General features: G+C 37.1%; 1 protein-coding gene across 1 annotated transcript in view; it reads right to left on the bottom strand.

The window, feature by feature from the left end:
- LOC121953796 (serine palmitoyltransferase 2-like) overlaps window positions 1–18,805 on the bottom strand; it is a 32,796-nt gene that overhangs the window by 7,908 nt on the left and 6,083 nt on the right. Inside the window, exons 3-11 of the mRNA XM_042501018.2 lie at window positions 17,116–17,270; window positions 16,098–16,246; window positions 14,847–14,971; window positions 12,427–12,520; window positions 10,920–11,025; window positions 8,133–8,352; window positions 6,296–6,422; window positions 3,875–4,010; window positions 2,704–2,833 (exon numbers count right to left, since the gene is read on the bottom strand). Coding sequence (XP_042356952.1) covers window positions 2,704–2,833; window positions 3,875–4,010; window positions 6,296–6,422; window positions 8,133–8,352; window positions 10,920–11,025; window positions 12,427–12,520; window positions 14,847–14,971; window positions 16,098–16,246; window positions 17,116–17,270 — 1,242 coding nt within the window. The remainder of the gene's footprint in view (window positions 1–2,703; window positions 2,834–3,874; window positions 4,011–6,295; window positions 6,423–8,132; window positions 8,353–10,919; window positions 11,026–12,426; window positions 12,521–14,846; window positions 14,972–16,097; window positions 16,247–17,115; window positions 17,271–18,805) is intronic.

The raw sequence follows: 18,805 nt of genomic DNA, 5'->3' as shown, positions 1-18,805 counted from the left end.
ACAATTAAATGACCTAATTGAGCTTAAACTGTAGTTCAACTTAACTGTGCATGTAAACGTACTAACTGTTGTAGTGGTGATTGTAAGTGTCCTTTAATTCTTAACTCAGTGTAGATTAGCATGTTTTCACATCTGTTTCATGGTTTGGATATTAATGTGATGTGGATGTGTGTAATGAAAGGTCTTCAGAAGGACAAAAGTAAAAGAAGTGAGGTTTATGTGTACTTGTATGGGTGTGTTTGAATGAGACGGCAAAACTGTGAAAGTGCACCAGCGGATAAAAGAGACACCCGAATCGACATGACACATCAAAGTACGACTGCATGGTACAGAGAGGAAGGCTAACAAAGAGAGATTTTAACATCATGACAGATAAAAGCACTACACCACTACAATACTCCCACTCCCTGTCTTCATTTGATTTCCTCTTTTTTATTGAAGAGCAAAAGGAGGAGTGGGTAACAGCCTCAGCACTTCCTGGAGACACAGTATGCATCTGAGCCAAGTGAGCCACAAGGACAGCCCAATTAGACAGGAGAAGGTTCACCCACTGTGTGAAATGAGCTATATTTATGTTAAAATCAGAGACAGCCTGAAGTTTATACAGAGACTGGAAGAAGGCGAGCAGGCAGTAAGCTCAGTATCGTAGCAGAGGAGCCCTCGTCGGGAGGAGTGGGAGGTTTTTTTGATGTGCTGCCAAGAGCGATCAAAGCTCAACAGCCTGCACTGACGTAGAGCAGCACAATGAGGAAACAGCAGGGTTAGAAACACAGGGAACATACTATACATTTATCTGCAGGCCAGGGAGGGATTCAGTCTGACTAAAGTGATCTCTAGAAGACATCTGGGGTCATAAGAGATCATAAAAGTGTCCTTAAAACAACAGATAGTTCCCCGCCCATTAGACTGAACCTCTTTCCTTTGGTGCTATCATGATCTCTTTGCTTGAATTCAAACAAACCGAAGGTCATTACCCCGACTAATAAGAAAGCTGGAATGTAAAGGAGTGATACTGTATACAAAAATCAGCCCGAACCTCTATCAGCAACTGAGATAAGCTTTTCAAAATTTAATATAAGCACTCACACCCTTATCTTTCGTCTGGAGTCAACAACTTGTAAATCTGGCTAATAAGCTACATGCTAGAACATTTTGATAAACAATGCTGCGTGTACAAGTTATGTAATTAACCACAGCCCCCTAGACCTGTATTTAGCTCTAAACCCCAGTAAGATTAAATTAGTAGTCTGGCAGTTCTGGCAAATTTAAAGTAATAATCTCAAACATTTTAAGTCACTATCTGTCCACAAACTAGTTTAATACAAAAATGACTGAGCCTATGGCCTACTGATGAAAGTATTGCATTATAGATATATTTGTAGTTCAGACAAAACCATTCTTATTAAAGAAATGTTTATCTTTATTTGTAATATATTTTGGCAGTTTAGCTCTGTTCTGGGCCCTCTCTGCCCTTCCATGTGCTCAGGTGGAAAGCCAAATGGAGAGCAAGCGAACCCCTCTGCCCTCCACACACATGACAAGGAAATGCTGTATTAAGTTACTACTAATAGAAAGTGAACATTTCCTACTGCTGCAGCTTCACATTAAAAGCATTTAAAGGGTAAAACACGAGTTGACTTTCATAATTAAGTAGTCAAAGGAAATGCAATATGTATATCAGTGAGATTAGCACTACAGCTACGACCATGTTAATTCTCAGCATTGTTTGACAGCAGATTAGTTTGAAATATTGCAGGGAGTTATGAAACAGTCAGAAGCACCCACAGTGAGCTGTTAGATGAAGAGCTGCAGGCAACAGGCTGCACACTTAGTGCGGTAACTTTAGCCAACTTTCACTGTACCCTGCTGTCTGCAGAATCATTCCATGTGCAGCATAAAATCAGATCACAGTTGTTCACAGAATGATGGAAAAAAGTCCAGATTATTGCCTGACAATGTTATTTTGCTGCCCCAGAGCTCTGTGACCTGTAGTGTTGAACCACATTTGCTGTTACCACCAGAAACTACAGGTGTAACCAAATCAACCAGGACCGAAATCTTTACCACTTAAGTATTTTTAAAAACCCGGAGCGTTTTCTTCGACTTCAGTTCTGCCCACATAAGGAGAAAGGTCAGTGTGGTAGCAAGATCTGGCCACACAAGACTAGTCAACATCAATACACTTGCTACTACAGATCTTGCAGCCTACAAATACTTTTTTCTTTTTCCCAAAGAAAAGCGAGGCAGGTTTTCCACATGGAATACAGGAAAACAAGGCGTGAGTGTGTAGAAGAAGACCAAAGGTGAAAAATACTGAAAAACACCAGTATCACTAATGAGAGTTAACTGCCATGTTTGAGGCACCCCTCACTGAGGACAGGCCAACCAATCAGAGGTGAGAATCAGAGCCTTTTGTAAAGAACTAGATTGTCCTGTTGATACAATTTACTGCAGATAAAACTAAGCTGTATCCTGATTTGAAGAAAGTTTTCACATTTTCCATTAAAATGCTACAAAAAATAAATGTTTGGAGTGTTTGTGTCATCAATTAACTATTTCCATGTTTAAATAATGTTCTTAAATTAAGCTCTAATTCTTCACACAAGCACAGCAAACATTTAAAAGCCAGTTTTGACAAATTGACAAATCTGGTTTCCCATCTGTCTAAACATATGTTACTCAGCAGTGAGAGTGTTTAGTTACCCTGTCGAGCATGTCTTTCGTGTGGGCGGCTGAGATGCAGAAGCGCGCCCGGGACTCGATGATGGGCGTAGCGGGGAAGCCAACGACCACCACCCCGATGTTCCTTTTCAACATCTCCCTGCCAAATGCTCTGGTGGAATGAACATGAACAAAGCACAAATAACATGAGCATAAAATACGTGTTCTAAGAAGACATAAACCTGAGAGTTGCACCCCTATGTCTGTATAAATATGCGAATGTGATACAAAGTTATTGTAATAATAATAGCAACAACAACAATATTAATAACAATAATAATCAAAACAAAAAAAACATTAACCAAAATGGTGAAAACATTTGAAAAAACAGGCTTCTATTTTTAATTTAATGTCCCGCCAGAAAATAATAGCAGCTAAAATCATATATGGATATATATTAAATTGGCCACTGAAAAAATAAAATTATACATGTAAAGTTGAATTCAAACAGTGTCTCCAAAGTAAGTTTCAGACCAATGAATAAACCTTGATATGTTCAGAATCCTAAAACTTTAACATCTGATATCCAATCATACTATTCATCACAATGTATTGATCCAGGGGGGAGTTAGTGCAATAATTCAAAGCAAATAGTCTGCAGAAGCAAATAAGATGCACAAGTACTTGAATTTTAACAGCTACTGAATAGTTAACATTGAAATTTAAACACCACTGAATTCATATTTTTGAAATATTGTACATTAAAAATGTATACGTATTTATATCTTCTGAATTAACCGCTTTGAAATTTAAATGTGAACTTTATTGATTTGCTATTTCAAAAGCTGAGTTTAAGTTTGTTTTTCCAATGTTCACAAATTCACATCCAAATATTCAAGTTCCATTATTACAAAATAATAGATTTTTCAACATGAATTTTTTTGGTCTGAAGTTCACGGAATTCATCTAATTTGCGCAACCTGAGTCCAATTATTTGAAATCTGAATCTTTACGGTTCGGATTTGAATTTGTTTTCACATTTTAATTTAAAACTGGAGAATTTAGAACACATACATTCAGATGCACAGTTTCCAAAGTTCACATTTCAGAGTTATGATTTCAGTAGCATTTCAATTTCAATATTGAGTATTAAGTGGCTTTCAATACTTATATCTCGTCTAGGCCTCCATACAAATCAAAGCTGGAGGCTCACCCTATCTTGGCGGGCATGTAGAGCATCATGGGTACGACAGGTGAGTCCTCGTTGCCGTAGATGATGAAGCCCATTTCTCGAAGCCTCTTGCGAAAATAGACTGTGTTCTCTGCAAGCTGTCGCACACGTTCACAGCCTTGGGATGAGAAGAAGACATCTTGAAACACAAGAGCTGACTGCAAATGCAACAAGAGTAACTACACTTCTATTAAACTTTTGCAAAGGATGCATTTTTAATGATCATTCAGTAGAGTTACAATGTGCTGAATACTGGTTATTTTATCTGTGCTGAAGATCCTTCATCTCTATTCAGAACAATTCATGGAAGAAAATAAAAAGAACAAATGTGGAAAAATACTGAATTGAAATAAAATGTGTATGAAGTTTTGGAATTAAACATGAGTTTTCTTTGCCAGGTTTTATCTCTCTGGTTGGAAAAATAACGAATACGAAATTATTCAGAGCTTGATGATGCTTTGAGAAGATGAAGAAAAAAAGAAGGTTGACAAGCAGCTGAAAACAATCACATTTATGAGATGAATGTGGGAAAACATCTGAGTGTTACAGCATCCAGGCACCATGGGGAGATCAAGTTTTTAGTTTCTCTGTATTGTTTTCCTTCCCCCACAGGAGATCAGGAGATGCACTGCGTTCTTTGAAAAGCTAGGTTTGCAAACTACAAACACAGTTAGTTTGCTCACAAATTCAGTCACAAAAAAAAACTATTTCATGCAGATTTTGCATATAGAGCTATAGTGTGTTTTTTCTGACCATACAAATGATAGTGTCTATTCCAACAACAAACATGACAGGTTAGAATTATTGCACCAGGGTTGAACGCTGCCACGAAAAAGTCATGTTTCTCTCACAGTTTACATCCGTGTCTGTGAAAAAATGGACGCTTCACAGACAACTTTCCCTCAGAAACACATAGGATCTCTACAATCAGCACCATTTCAAGGTGGATACCAAAGAAAGTTTTCTTTTTGGCTTTAGCTGCAGGTGGATTTCCCGACGGCACACAAACACAGCAGCATATAAAGAGAAGAGGTACAGGGATGATGAGAGGGTTTGACAGTCACTGAGTGTTTACAGGGGTTGTTTTTTATTTGTTTGGTTATTTAATATTTATTTTTGATACTTTATCTTTCTATTTATTCTGGAAATAATAATAAAAAAACAAAGATATTTAATTTTTTTATGTGGGTATATATATACACATTTAAACCTATAATATGTATATATATTATATATAGAATATATATTATAATTATTATTTCTTTTTGTGTGTCTGTTTTTGTATAATAATTTGTCTTTTTTTCACGTTCCAGATAAATAAATCAAAATCAAGAAGCGAGTAGGCCGTTGTGTTCACACATGAATATCTATCATTTAATCGTATTGCAGCCGTTGTAGTTGTATAATCACACAGGCTGACGTCACAATTTTGCAATTTAAATAATGACTCAACATTAGATACTATTTACTCCATCTGAAATGTATGCGGCTTCAGCTCTCAGATAGGACTATGGTGGATTTTATTGGTGTACACTGACACCAGGTGGAAACTCATAACCACTACAGCAGCTGAGATTTTATTCATTCAACATTTACAATAACAACAGCAACACTTGTCTGATAGTTGTCACTCTTAGTATATTTTAAAAGACAAGCTGAAAGTATCAGATTATGAGATTTATTAAGAGTCTTTGTGAGCTGCTTCAACCATCTAATGTTCTAAATATCTGACAAAAGCTGCTCCTCTCTCCTCAGACATGTTAAAAAAAAATGAACCAAGGGTGATTTTGCAATATTATGCTGTCATTTCACCATTATTCAGAGTCCACAGATTATCGGCCTGGCTGATTAATGGAACCGTTATTCAGCATTTTGCCAACTGTCTGTATCTGCATTTTATTTCAATGATCCCAAATAAAATTACTTTATTAAAAAGTACAAAGAAAGTGTCATCATGGGAGGAACTTTTATTTTGTAAAACCTAAGGGAGTTATTTTTATTTATTAATTTTTTATTTAAATTTTCACTTTACTCTATTTAAAAAAAACGTTGCTGGGATTTTGCTGTATATGATGCTTAACGTCTCAGTTTTGATTAAAAATTTACTGAAGGCATTTAAACAACATTTTTCAATTGGAGTTTGTTATATTCCATTCTTAATAATGACAAAAACATTTTCATTTTTATCAATTTTCAATGTTATTTACTACTAATAATCGGTATCAGTATCAGCCATGAAAAATCAGTAGACCCCTAATAATTATATCAGTGGCATAAAATGGTCTTAAAATGACAATAATAAAACAAACACAAAATTAGTCACAGAGCTCAGGGGGACCAACTCATTTAAACTCTGTATCACCAGTGAAAAAAAAAAACCTTTAATATTGTTGCACCACTCACCTATTGTTGTGCCATCCTCTCCCATAATGCACTTCATAGAAGTGATGATTTGCTCCACCACAGGAGGAGACATGGAGGTGGCGTAGACCGCACTGTGGGAATGGGAGCGCAGGTACTCAATAAGCTCCTAAACCCAGCAGATACACAGAAGACGTAAGAGCTTGTTCATGAAAAGTTTTTCACTACAATCTCTAAAACTGCAATAGGAGAGTTCAAGACTTTTTGTAACCATGGCTTGGCTTTCTTTACATTTACTGCATGCTTTAGTGTGAGAATAAGATCCTTATTCACTGCATTTGCATTCAAAAAAATAGTTATGATCATTAAAATGTCAAAAGATCATGGAGAAAATACAGTTTTGCATTGATTGTAAAAATATATTAAGTCTCTTGCATTCAATACAAATTGCATTTTCTTGCAAGTAAGTTGATAAAAATGTATTGTATTTATAAAAATTATAAAACTGAAACTCAGTTCACTTGTATCTACTGGTCAATTCAGATCTCTGATCACCATTAATTCTGTCACAGTCTGCAACTGTCTTTAATAATTCAAGAAAAAAATATTGTTTCTAATCTTGTTTTAATATTTCATTTATTTTAACTGTATTGTTTTACTTGCTTTTAATTGGTTAGATGATTCTGTTACTCTTCTTATTGCGCACATTCACTTTTTTCTTTTTTGTGTGATGTATTTTTCTCATCGTCATTGTCAATGAGAGCTTGCTCTCAATAACCCATCAAGACTAAATAAAGATTGAAGAATTCTTTCAAAAGCATTAAAAGAGCGCAATGAGCAACTAAAAAAGAAATGGCCAAAAAAATAGCACGAAATTAGTAAAAAGGTACAAGAAAATTACCTTAAGTTAAGCAACAGACAGACATAAAAATTACCTTAAGAAAGTGCTACAAAAAAAGAAAGAAATTAAAGAGAGAAATAACTTTTAAAAAGTATTTTCTTTCTGTAACAAAATTTAATAATAAGGTTCTCAGTTTTTCCCCTTAGATTTTTAAATAATATTTAATGAGCCCCCAGGGATAATTTTTTAAGGCATTTTCTTGTTACCTTTAACTCTTTGTTTGTTTTTTGCAATTTTTTTTTACAAAGTTGCTCATTGCATTTCCCTCTATTGCAATTCTTTCTTTTCAAAATATTGAAAATAAACATAACCAATTTTCTTTTATTTCAGTGCTTGTGAAAGGCATCTGAACGCAGCACAAGATCAGGGTATTGAGGGTTAAACCACCATCCATCTTTTCTGTTTTGTTTTTTTAAATACAGCTTATTAACACTTTACTGTAATCTACATCCTGCAACTTGATGACACGTTCTTAGATTCGTGGCTCATGCCTTGGTGCTGGCTTTCTTAAAAAATGAAACAAGTCACTGTGGGAATGCAGCAGAGGTTGTGGGTGACACGAAGAAAAAAAAGTTGTTTAGGTCTTGAAGTCAAGATTTTTGTGAACCTCACCTTTTGTTTTGACAAGTTAATGATGCTAACATGTCAGGAATGCAGCAGTCATGCACTGCAAGGTTGAACATCCACATAACTGAGGTGACAGGTGACCTTTTTATCACAATCTGAATTCATCACTTGACACAGTAACACCTGATCTTTAGAGATTGTTTACAAGGGGAGCATTCTTTGGAAGATTGCTGTTTAGCCTCATTCACTAACCCAGTAAAAACACTGATAACCATCTATGTCTTGTGACTACAAAAGCTTGAGATCAGCTCATTCTCGGATGCCCGTCTAACCTCGAATCGTTCTTTATAACCTGCCTTCAAAACCAAAATGAAACAGCAATAAATTAAACTTCCAGTCCTCCATCCTCACCCTTTTCCCTGCGATGTATCCCCCTGCAGCACCAAAGCTCTTGGTAAATGTGCCCATCAAGACGTCCACATCGCAGGGGTCTAGGCCAAAGTAGTCGACCACACCTCTCCCTCTCGGCCCCAGGGCCCCTATACTGTGGGCCTCGTCCAGGTAAAGGTAAGCCCGGTAGCGCTTCTTCAGAGCAATCACCTCTGGCAGGCGCACTATACTGCCCTCCATGCTGCAGGGAGGAGAAGGCAAAGGAGAAGGTGTTATATCAAGTGTCAAGCAAATGTCCAGCTGCAATGATACTCAACTTACAGCCTGCTGGCCAAATCTGGCCCCTGATAGGGTGCAGAGTGCCGGGCGCCCCCCCACAAACATTTTCTATTTCAGCATAGAAATACAGTGATTCACACTAGGAATTGGTTGTAATGTGTACTTTTGGTAAACATAAGGTGCCAGAGTATATACAATAGCATCAAAGTAGAGTTTGTTTATCAAAAAAAAGAGTGCCTGTTGAGAATCCCCTGCACCCCCTGACAGAGGTCCTTGTTAAGCCCCCAATGTCTTAAAATCCTTGAAACATCCCAAAATTGTAAAAATGTCCTAAAATCCTGCAGACATCCTAAAATCCTAGAAACATCTGAAAATCCAAGAAATGTTCTAAAATTCTAGAATGTCTTAAAATTCTAGAATTTTTTTTAATCCTCAAAATGTGGTACAATACTAGAAATATCCTCAAGTTCTAGAAACTTTCTAAAATCCTCAAAATGTCCTAAAATCCTAGAAACATCCTAAAATCCTCAAAATGTCCTAAAATCCACGAAATGTCCTAAAACTCTATGAATGTCCTTTAATTGTCCAAATGTCCTAAAATGCTCGAAATATCTTATAATCTTAGAAATGTATGAAAATCCACAAAACGTTCTAAAATTGTAAAAAGGTCCCTCAATGCTCGAAATGTCTTAAAATCTTAGAAATGTATGAAAATCTAAGAAACATTATAAAATTGTAGAAAGGTCCTAAAATCCTACAACAACCTAAAAACCAAGAAATTTTCTAAAATCTTAGAAACATGCTAAAATCCTTGAAATGTCCAAAAATCCTAGAAACATCATAAAATCCTAGGAATGTACCACAATCCTAGAAACAGACTAAAATCCTTGAAAGGTCCTAAAATCCTAGAAATATCTTAAAATGCTAGAAACATGCATGGGGCTGCTGAAACTAGCCCCTGGCCTCTGAAATCACAGAAACGACCCAAAATCCTAGAAACATCCTAAAAATCCCACATATCCTCAACCTTAAAACATCCTACAATCCTAGAAATGCCCTAAAATGCTAGCAACATGCATGGGGCTGCTGCAAAGTTGTGCCCCAAGCATCTATTTCTGACATTTGTTCCCCATTCAAGGTCACAGTAAAACTGCTGGAACCTCTCAAATGTAAAACAGACTTTATCTGAATGACAACTGCACATCTCAGATATTATGTTAACAAATACAGATATGCTCACTTAAAATGATGCAACAATGTCACAATGTGCATGATTTGCCTGCATGTTGTAGCTGCAGATTGTTATATAGAGCAGCTTCTTGCAGCAGCCTTCTTGAATAAAGAAACCCATCAAAGTTGCTCAGTGTGTGTACAACCAGTAAGAGCTAACCAAGCACTGAATCAGCTCTGGCAACCAGCAATCCAGTCCCAGGAGTGTTGATAGTGCTGAATCTACTGGAACCACACGAAGCATAAACAGAAGATAAGAGCTGCTTTAGGACGCCTGTTTCTTGCATGTGTTTGTGAGCGACTCCTGACATGCATGCTGTGAGTGATTTTTAAGTTAGGGGGAGAAAATACAGGCAAAGAGGGTGAAACTTTACCAGCTGATTACTTAAAGTAGAGCTTTTTTTGTTAATATTACAAGTTATCTAAAATATTATGTTTAAATATGCAAATGAGGCATCATATGATGAAATACGCACTGATTTGCACATATTTCCATGACAAAAGCCTGATCACTAAATGAGCCAGGTTTAAATGTCTTGTGTCTCTTGATTTTTCACATCAGAATCAATGTTTTTATTGAGGGAATGTTGGATATCTCTTAACTTTTTTATTCTAGAAAATATTAACTTCAGCCAAAAATAAATGTTTTGCCATTGTTTTAGGGATAAAGTTTTCTTAAAATCAGACTATGAAAGATATATGGATTTTTTTGTAGTTTTTTACCAAATTTCCTTTGCTATTTCTTCTTAAGTTGCTCATTGCCAACCCAAGCTGCTTTGCCCACGTTTCAAAAGATTACATTTTCTCAACAGAAATCGGTACTTAAATACATCTAAATGAGTATTACACTGTATTTTATGAGTACTGTTAACATCTGGGGTGTCTCACCTTAAAAAAGAAAAGTAGCTTGAAAAGTATAGAACTTAAAGCCAAAATCAGTTACCGGTGCACAAAATCTGATAAAACTACTGCTCATGCTATTACGTTAGACAGTTTTTATGTTGAAACCAGGAAGGAAATCATGGGTGAAAGCTGGTAACGCCTAGTGTTGCACTGCTTTGGGCCAGTGACACGAGCAGAGTTAGCAGTGAATGCTGTACATATTGATGTCCCTGCCCCTGGACTCACTCTCAGCACTGATAAAACCTTTTTTGTTGTGGCTTTACCATTTGTATAACCTTGAAAGACAAAGCTCCAAAGGTCAGAAACTTATCAAAACAACAAAAAGATGCTGTACAACAAAACTTCAAAAGCCTGGAAGGTTTTATTAAGCATCTTTCTTGTGAGGAAAATGGGTACCTGTAAATGCCCTCCACAACGATGAGGATCTTCTTCCATGGTCTGTGAGTCCTGGGCTGCCCGTGAACTATGGCCTCTCTCAGCTGTTTCTCAAGGCTCTGCATATCTGACAGGAAAATAAAAAAGGAACATTCAAAATGGCACTTGTGGTAACAACAGTGGCGACAGGAAGAAACCACTCACAGTTTAAGCTGGAAAATCATTAGAGAAATACACAGTTTCTAAACAGCCACAAACAAAGTGTGGACAACTCTATTAAATATAAAGTGATTTATTAAAAATAATAATTAAATAGTCAGTGAAGTTGCTTTTGTTTTAAGACATTAGCTATAGTTAGCTCCATTTTAGTGAAAAAATGATAACCAGTCACTTTGTTTTTACACCATTCAAAAACTAAAAACAATATGCACTTGTGAATTAATTTGTGGATTTGATTTGTCTGTAGCTGACAAAAAATACAATATTTAACAAGTTACTGAACCAACTTACCAGTTGAAACAGATAAGCAACTGGTTCAAAGCAAAGACTGTATATACAGATGGACAACATGACAGCTCCCCAAAAACGTAACTTTTCACTCTCGATCATCCTGCTGAAGTGAGGTTAAAATATCCTGCCAAATCATCTGTCCAACCAACCGTGAGCAACTCCACTGAATGCGAGCGCATAGATTGGCTGTCACAGCTGCCAATCATGGTGGAAAAACTCATTTTCGTATAATTTAATCACTCCTTAAAACTGAACTTATCATAAAAACAAACACTTGAACAAACATCAGGGTGATGAGAACTACGTTCAGTGACAGAAATAAGAGATTTTTTTCTAGATTGAAAAGTTATACTTTGGGGGAGCTGTCATGTTGTTCATCAATATATACAGTTTGTGGTCATGACCATGGAATACATCACATAATATCGTCAAATTCAGATCTAAAATTAGCAGTATGGCCTATCCTGTTGGTTTAGCAACAGGATAGGCTGGTTTCTAAACATATATTTCAGCCTGTTTTGTTTAAACAGAGGGACTCTAAACCACCTGTGGGCCGGCAGAAGCTTGTATTCTCTGTTTAGAAGATGCGAGGGCTCAGCAGAAATGCTGTTAGCCTGTCTGAGCGTGCTCTTTTAATGGGTTGCCACAGTTTGGCCAAAAAATTGATACTGATTGTATCATTTCGTTTTAAGTTTCACAGATAGGTAGCTGGGCCAGGCTGCCCTAAAGAATACCTCTTCAGTGTGAGCACTGTGCGTGCATTGTGACGTATGTCTACCACTGATTTCATTAGAGCGATAAGAATTACTACACAGTGGCAAAATACAGCATATAGAAGGATATATAAAGAAAGAAAATCATTGGAGGTAAATAATTGTTGATGATAAAGGAAATTAAAGTTGAAGAAGGAAGCAAAGAATAAAGAAACTGGGGGACTGACAAACTCAATTAAAAAATAATAAATGGATCAGGTAGGAGACAAATTATAGGAGAACCTATTTTGTAACTGAAGACTCACTGTTGTGTTTGAAGACTCTGATGGTGGATCCGGAGAGTCTGGCTCCCAGGACCAGAGAAGCATGGTTCAGTTCATCACTCAGAATCAGACAGCCCTGCAGGACACCAAATAAACATTAACATACAGAAAACCATTCAAGATTCTGAATTATTCACTATCACTTTCTGCACCAGCTGTATCTTACTCCCTAGAAGTTGCATACATATACTGTAGCAGAGGAATATGTGTGAGGTGTTTTAGATGTGGAACAGCAGAAGGCACATTTTTAAAAATGTATTTATATAGTTTGTTTGATAGTGACAATGTGAATTAACATAGTTCAACTCCCGCCTTTTACAAACAAGCTGTAGTAACTGATGTTTCACATACAGAGATTATAGCTGTTGCTAGTTTCCAAATCCTGTCCCTAGTTAGGCTTTTAGTACAGACGAAGAAGAAAAAAGAAGATGTCCAGGTTACATATAATAGTGTGCATAAAATAACAGTAATGGTAAAAAAATGGTAAATATTTAAATCAAGATTATATAGAATTACAACATTCAGTTACAGTAACAGAAGAAAATACAAATACCAATGTTATATGCAGTTATGACACTCAACTAAAAGATAAAAAAGAGTTAAAAATGCTCACATTTCTGATTTTGCTTCTGCCAACCTTTGACACTTTTCTTTTTTTCAGTTGTGTTTAACATTTTAGAGCTTTTAATGGAAAAGGCTGACTGCTCAAAGGAGATCTTACAATGTGCGATTTTACAGTTGTCGCTTGTTGTGCCGCTGGTGTTCCTACCACTGATACATTTACAAAAAATATCTGGTGCTAAATTTTAAAGGCATTTAAAAATCACTTTGAGGGATGAGAATTTTAGAAAATTATCAAAACTGATCATGTTACTTGGTGATGTGTGAAAGAAAAGCACTTTCAGAGAGACATTTGTGATACATGTACATGTGATACATTTCAGAAAAAAACATTTGTGATACATGTCTTCTATTATAGGCGGCTCCTTTCCACTAGAGCCCGATTCATGTTTATTTGGTGAACTTACTCGTCTAAATTTCAGCAGCAATACTGTTGTTAAATTCACCAAGATTGCACATGCTGTTTAAAAAAAAAGTAAAGCTCTAACATGGAAATCAAACTGCCATTTAACTTTGTCAAAATGCCGCTCAGAAATTAATGCATGTAAACCTTTGGAGAAAAATCACATATGTTCGGAGAAGCAGATATGATGAATTTATCAAGATATGGCAACTTTATATTGACTACATAGACTCTCACAGTTTGCAATTAATCGACCCCGACTTGATGCAGACTCAGTACCATCAATGTTTTTGTATACCTTGTGGACATTTATCCATTAAATGTCCCTTATGTTAATTCTTTTTGTGTTGTTCTTTTCCATGTTTAATTTCGTTTATCTGACCTTGTTGACATGTTCGGCAAGGTAAATACGTCATAAAGGTGAGGGGACGAGGAAGGAGAAACTTTTTTTTTTTCTGGTTTTGTACTGTCATTTTGTCTCCTAAATCAGAAAAAAACAAAAGAAGTTATAAAAAAAAAAAACATAGAAATGTGTCATACATCTATTTCTAATTTTATGAATCAGAAGTAATGTTACACATACAGGCTTACTTACAAATCACTTCAGTACATATTTTTTATTACATTGAGAATGCAGCTTTATTGATTGCATATTTTTTTGTATTTAAGGGAAGCCATTGAGTGACTACTGTGATGTTGAAAATGTACACCTTTTTACTGATAGTGTTGCATCATTTCACAAGAACAAAAGCATTTTTAAAGCTGCAGTCTCACACTATCCGCTGCTTGTTTCCTCTCACTGGTGGAAAAATGTGGTGAGGTATCTACCTGCCAAACAACACCAGCAGCAACGTGTCAAAACAAACTGCTCTGAACTCTTTGTTGCGATTCAGTCTGACACCCAGGCGAGCCACCGCGCCAACAGGAAGTGTGTAAACAGAGGGTGCTTCAGTGTATGTGTACTTAATTCTACTAGTGACCTTTGTAATGTTACGGAACGGTTTTGTTAAAGCGAAATCGCAAACCTTAGAATTATAAGGTTCTATCTGCAATTCTGAGCAGTTTTTAGATATTGAGCTTCAAAGTTTTGAATGCCAGAAAAGCTACAAAGATATGAACCATTTTGTTTTTATCCAGAAAAAGTCAAAAAATGCACATAACTTAAAAAAAAAAAACCTCACATAATGTTAATAAACTATCACAGAACAGACAGAGAGGAGAAAAAAGAAACAAACTGCTATGACAACATCAAGGTAGTCTGAAAGGGGAACAAATAGCAGCCCAAAGACTGCTATAGAGACAAAAAAAGGAGGGAAAAGTGTGCTGCAAGAATAAGTCGCAGCTCTGCCAATGTAACACTGATCCCCTGTGCTCTTACCTTGCCAGCCAGTGCTGGTATGTTCATGGAGTTGGTTGCAAAGCCCATCCCAAACGCCATGGCTGACTCCACGCCCAGAAACTTGGCCACCAGTTTCTCCATCTCCTCATGTCTATCCAGGTTACCTTAGATACAGGAGATCAGCAGAAACACCACTCAGAGCCTCAAAGAGCTATGCTTACATAGGCCAGGCTGCTTGGCAGAAGTTACGGTTCGACAATTTGGGGAATACGCTCACTTTATTCCTTACTGAGATTTTACATGGTATTGGGTTGCATATAGAAATTATGTATAAAGAACCAGAAATTGTTGTTTTTGCAGCTAAGGTTTTATATGGAATAAATGATGTAAGATATAATGGGTCACACTGTGAGCTTAAAGGTATGGTGTGTAGGATTTTGTGGCATCGGAACTACAGTGGCCAATAGGCTTGGGCAGTATCATGGTATAACAGTATGCCAGGGTATTTAGAAACCCCGATAGTGTGATTTTAAACGCAGTCAATACAGCTGGCCTTAGCCCTGTGTAGAAAGAAGCTTCATCAGTTCTACCACATCTGTAAAAATCTGCCGACCATATGACCTGTTTCACCTTCTCCAGGGTGATCTGAAACTTATCAGACTCTTGGACACACTGCTTTCAGATTTTCTCCATTGTCCTGGATTTCATTAGAACTGAACCTAAAGTTGGATATCTATCAGGATAACAGATTCTGCACTGTTCCAGTTTCTAAGAACTTATTTACAGCATAATTAATCTGTATATGAGGTATTTTAAATTCATATTTGTCCATGTTTTGATTGCAATCTCTGCAGTTTTTTAAATTTGGCTACTTTCATAGTTTTGTTTTACATTTAGTTTTAATCTGCTTTTTTGACTCCAGTTCAAATAGATGGCTTCTGCTCCCTGAATAAAAGGTTGAAGGAGTAGTTTGACATTCTTGCAATGTTCGGATTTTTTTTTTTCTTGCGAAATCACGGTGTTATTCTCACAATCTAAGATTTTTTTTCTTCACTGCGGCCCTAGAGCTCCTTCGTTCAAAAGAAATACAACCAAGACATCACAAAAAGGCGTTGTGCTATTTGCACTGCACTCCCTGGTTAGATGGAATGTATCATGTTAGTTTCACCATACCACTAAACAAACTGGTCTGTGATGATTTCTTCATTGTGGTGAATTCATCCCTGCACATTCCTGCTGTTCAGATATCAAAGGTCACGGGTGTGTCCGTGTTTTGGTGCGTGTTCGTACCGATCTCCTGCCTGGTGCTCGCAACTCCGACACCGTACTTGACGGTGACCTCGGCTGCAGACTCAGCACAGGGACCCGTGTTCTCAGCGAAGCCGAGGTAATTATACGAGCCCAAGTTAATGACATCCTGCACGATCCGACCGGTGTAACTGTGAGGGAGAGAGAGAAGATAATCAGACAGAGGAAACAATCAATGGGAGGAAGCTAATGTTTTTGCAAGTCTATTGATACAGTTAATAATGACTGGTGCAGCTAATTAAAAACCAGATTGGGGTAAAGTGAAAGGCTCGGACGCAGGAAAGCTCTCTTTGTTATTTGAATCTTTACAATCTTTATGGCTTCTGCCATATTGTTTGATGCAGCTGTCCCCTAAACACCAGAAAGAGGAGTGAAGATGTAAAATGCAAGTTTGGAGTGATTTTTGCTTTGGACTTGAAGCTTCCAGTCAACAGTTGGATATAGATTTATGGAAATTTTTACAGTGAAATTTTTTAATTTACTATTCAAAAAAAATAATTTTCTGGTCATTTTCTTTTCACCTTTCAATGTTTTTTTGCAATTTGTGGGACATTTCTTGCCAAGTTGCTTATTGCCCTTTTTTCTCATGCTTTGGTAAAGAAATCAAACCAGTTTGCTTAGGTTTCAGGGTTAGATAGCTTGTGAAAGGCATCTCAGCACAGCACAAGAAAACTGATATCCATTCAGGTTTCAAGGGGTTAACAATATGAAATTGTAAGTTGTCAGCTCTGACCAGCTAGCAGGTGCATAACTCTGCTCAGTGATGTTGTACACTTGTAAAGTTACCTGGTCTGCTTTCTATAAAATAAAACGTGTCACCCGTCCTCGTAAATGTGTCGGTTTTAATCCTCGATCGGCCCATTAACCATAGAACTCAGTTCCCTACGCTGTTCACCCAGTAAAGCCAGCTCAGCCCCATGTGTCCCAGTACCTTGAAATTAAATTCTGCATTGATGTATTTACAGTCTTAAATTAAAAAAAAAGTGCATGTCTTTCTCACTCAAAAGTCCAGTTGTAGTCATAGGAGGCTCGCTCCATCAGGTCCATTTTGGCCCCGGGGACGCTGCAGATGGGCCTGTTCCAGTTGTCTCGTATACGCATGTAGAGGTTTCTGGTGTAAAAGTTCTCAAAGTCCTGGTAGAGGGGCACAAAATCCTACACAGGAGTGGACAAAGAGAACATGATAAGGAGGAGTAGAGAGTGGTGTATCTGCTCAGAGGTAAAGGATGTAGGCACACCATTCTTATTTTATTGGTGTAACAGCTGTGTGTTAGTTGTAGTTTGGCTGTGTATTTATGAGGCCGTGTGGCCTGGGTCTCTCGGTTATCCAAGACAAATTTCTCCTAAGGGAGACAATAAAGGCTAATCTTAATCTTAATCTTAACTACGAGCGCCTTTAGAGCTGCACACCATTTATACTTTTGGAAAGCTTTAAACTGGGATAGGCAGTTTTATTTTGGCATCATTATAAAAAAATCCCATAATAAACTTCGAGCATATTTTTCAAGCGTTATTATTGTTTTAGTTTTGCCTTTTCCAGATTTCCGCCTGCCCCAGCTTTAATTGGGGGGGGTTCAATCTCTAGAAAAAATATCTTAAATTTCAGAATGACTCAGGAAGCTCATTTTCCTCGTTTCTTGGAGGAAACGTCCGTAGGATATCCTCGAGGTGATTTAATGACTTCCCCAACGTCTATCCCACAAGCTTCCTCTCCTTAACTTAACCAAATACTTCACAACAATGAGCCTCACTATCAAAAGTTACATAACAGGTTGAAAACAATCTCAGTGGTCAAGGACATGTTCCAAATGTGCTGAAAACACCCCCATTAGCTGTGCGTTGACAAAAAAAAAACTGAGAGGAAATATTTTAACGCTGTATTGAACTCAGTGATTTTGCATTTTATAAAGGAGGAAATTCTGTCTGATCTGCTGAGTGTTTTAGCATATGCACAAATACTTTTTTTTTTCCAATTTATTTCCTGTTTGTAATATCACTGCAGTTGATAAGATTATAAAACGACATGAGGTTTTCTTTGCTAAATGTACACTTTCTCTCCAAACACCAAGCTTCAAATGTTTGAAATATGAGAGCCCAGAGCCTCTGGTGTTGTTGTGTAAAAAAACAATGCTTTGGTTCAGCTGGTTAAACGAAAAACAAAACGAATCAAGTATTTTCTTTCCATTCATTATCACTATTGTTTCTACAGGCACAAGGCAAACGGCCAGTCACCAGGCAATGTGTGCTCAAACCAGTCCCATTCAGCACCTGAAACCCATCTGTCCTCCTTTTTCCTCGACAGTAATTAAGCTCGGGGCGCCATCACTGTGCAACCGAAACAATCATAAAATTCCAGTCATTTTAACGTAAGTAAAGTATGTTGAGTGCAATGAATGCGTGTGCTGTTGGAAATCATGACAGCATGTTGATCAGCTGTTGTTGGGAAAGGGAAACTCCCAAGAACACAGGGTAGGGCTGGGTAATGTTAACAAAATTACAATACTCAGTCACACCAATACCAAAGGAGCACTTGTTTTTCCACTTTATTCGATATCCATAATGTAAATAAAAGCATTTTGTTGTGTAAAATAGACACCACAGGAATGTAGTGTCTAGCGCCAAAACAAAAATCGATACGCCCGGCGCTGCTAACACCTTTAATGAGGCGCGCCGTGTGAAACGGTGTGACG

Source organism: Plectropomus leopardus, chromosome 14 (genome assembly GCF_026936395.1).
Source record: "Plectropomus leopardus strain MGB_pleo_1.0 chromosome 14, ASM2693639v1, whole genome shotgun sequence".
Lineage (NCBI taxonomy): Eukaryota > Metazoa > Chordata > Actinopteri > Perciformes > Serranidae > Plectropomus > Plectropomus leopardus.
The sequence above is the reverse complement of the archived record's forward strand: the minus strand, read 5'-3'. Positions and strand labels throughout refer to the sequence as shown.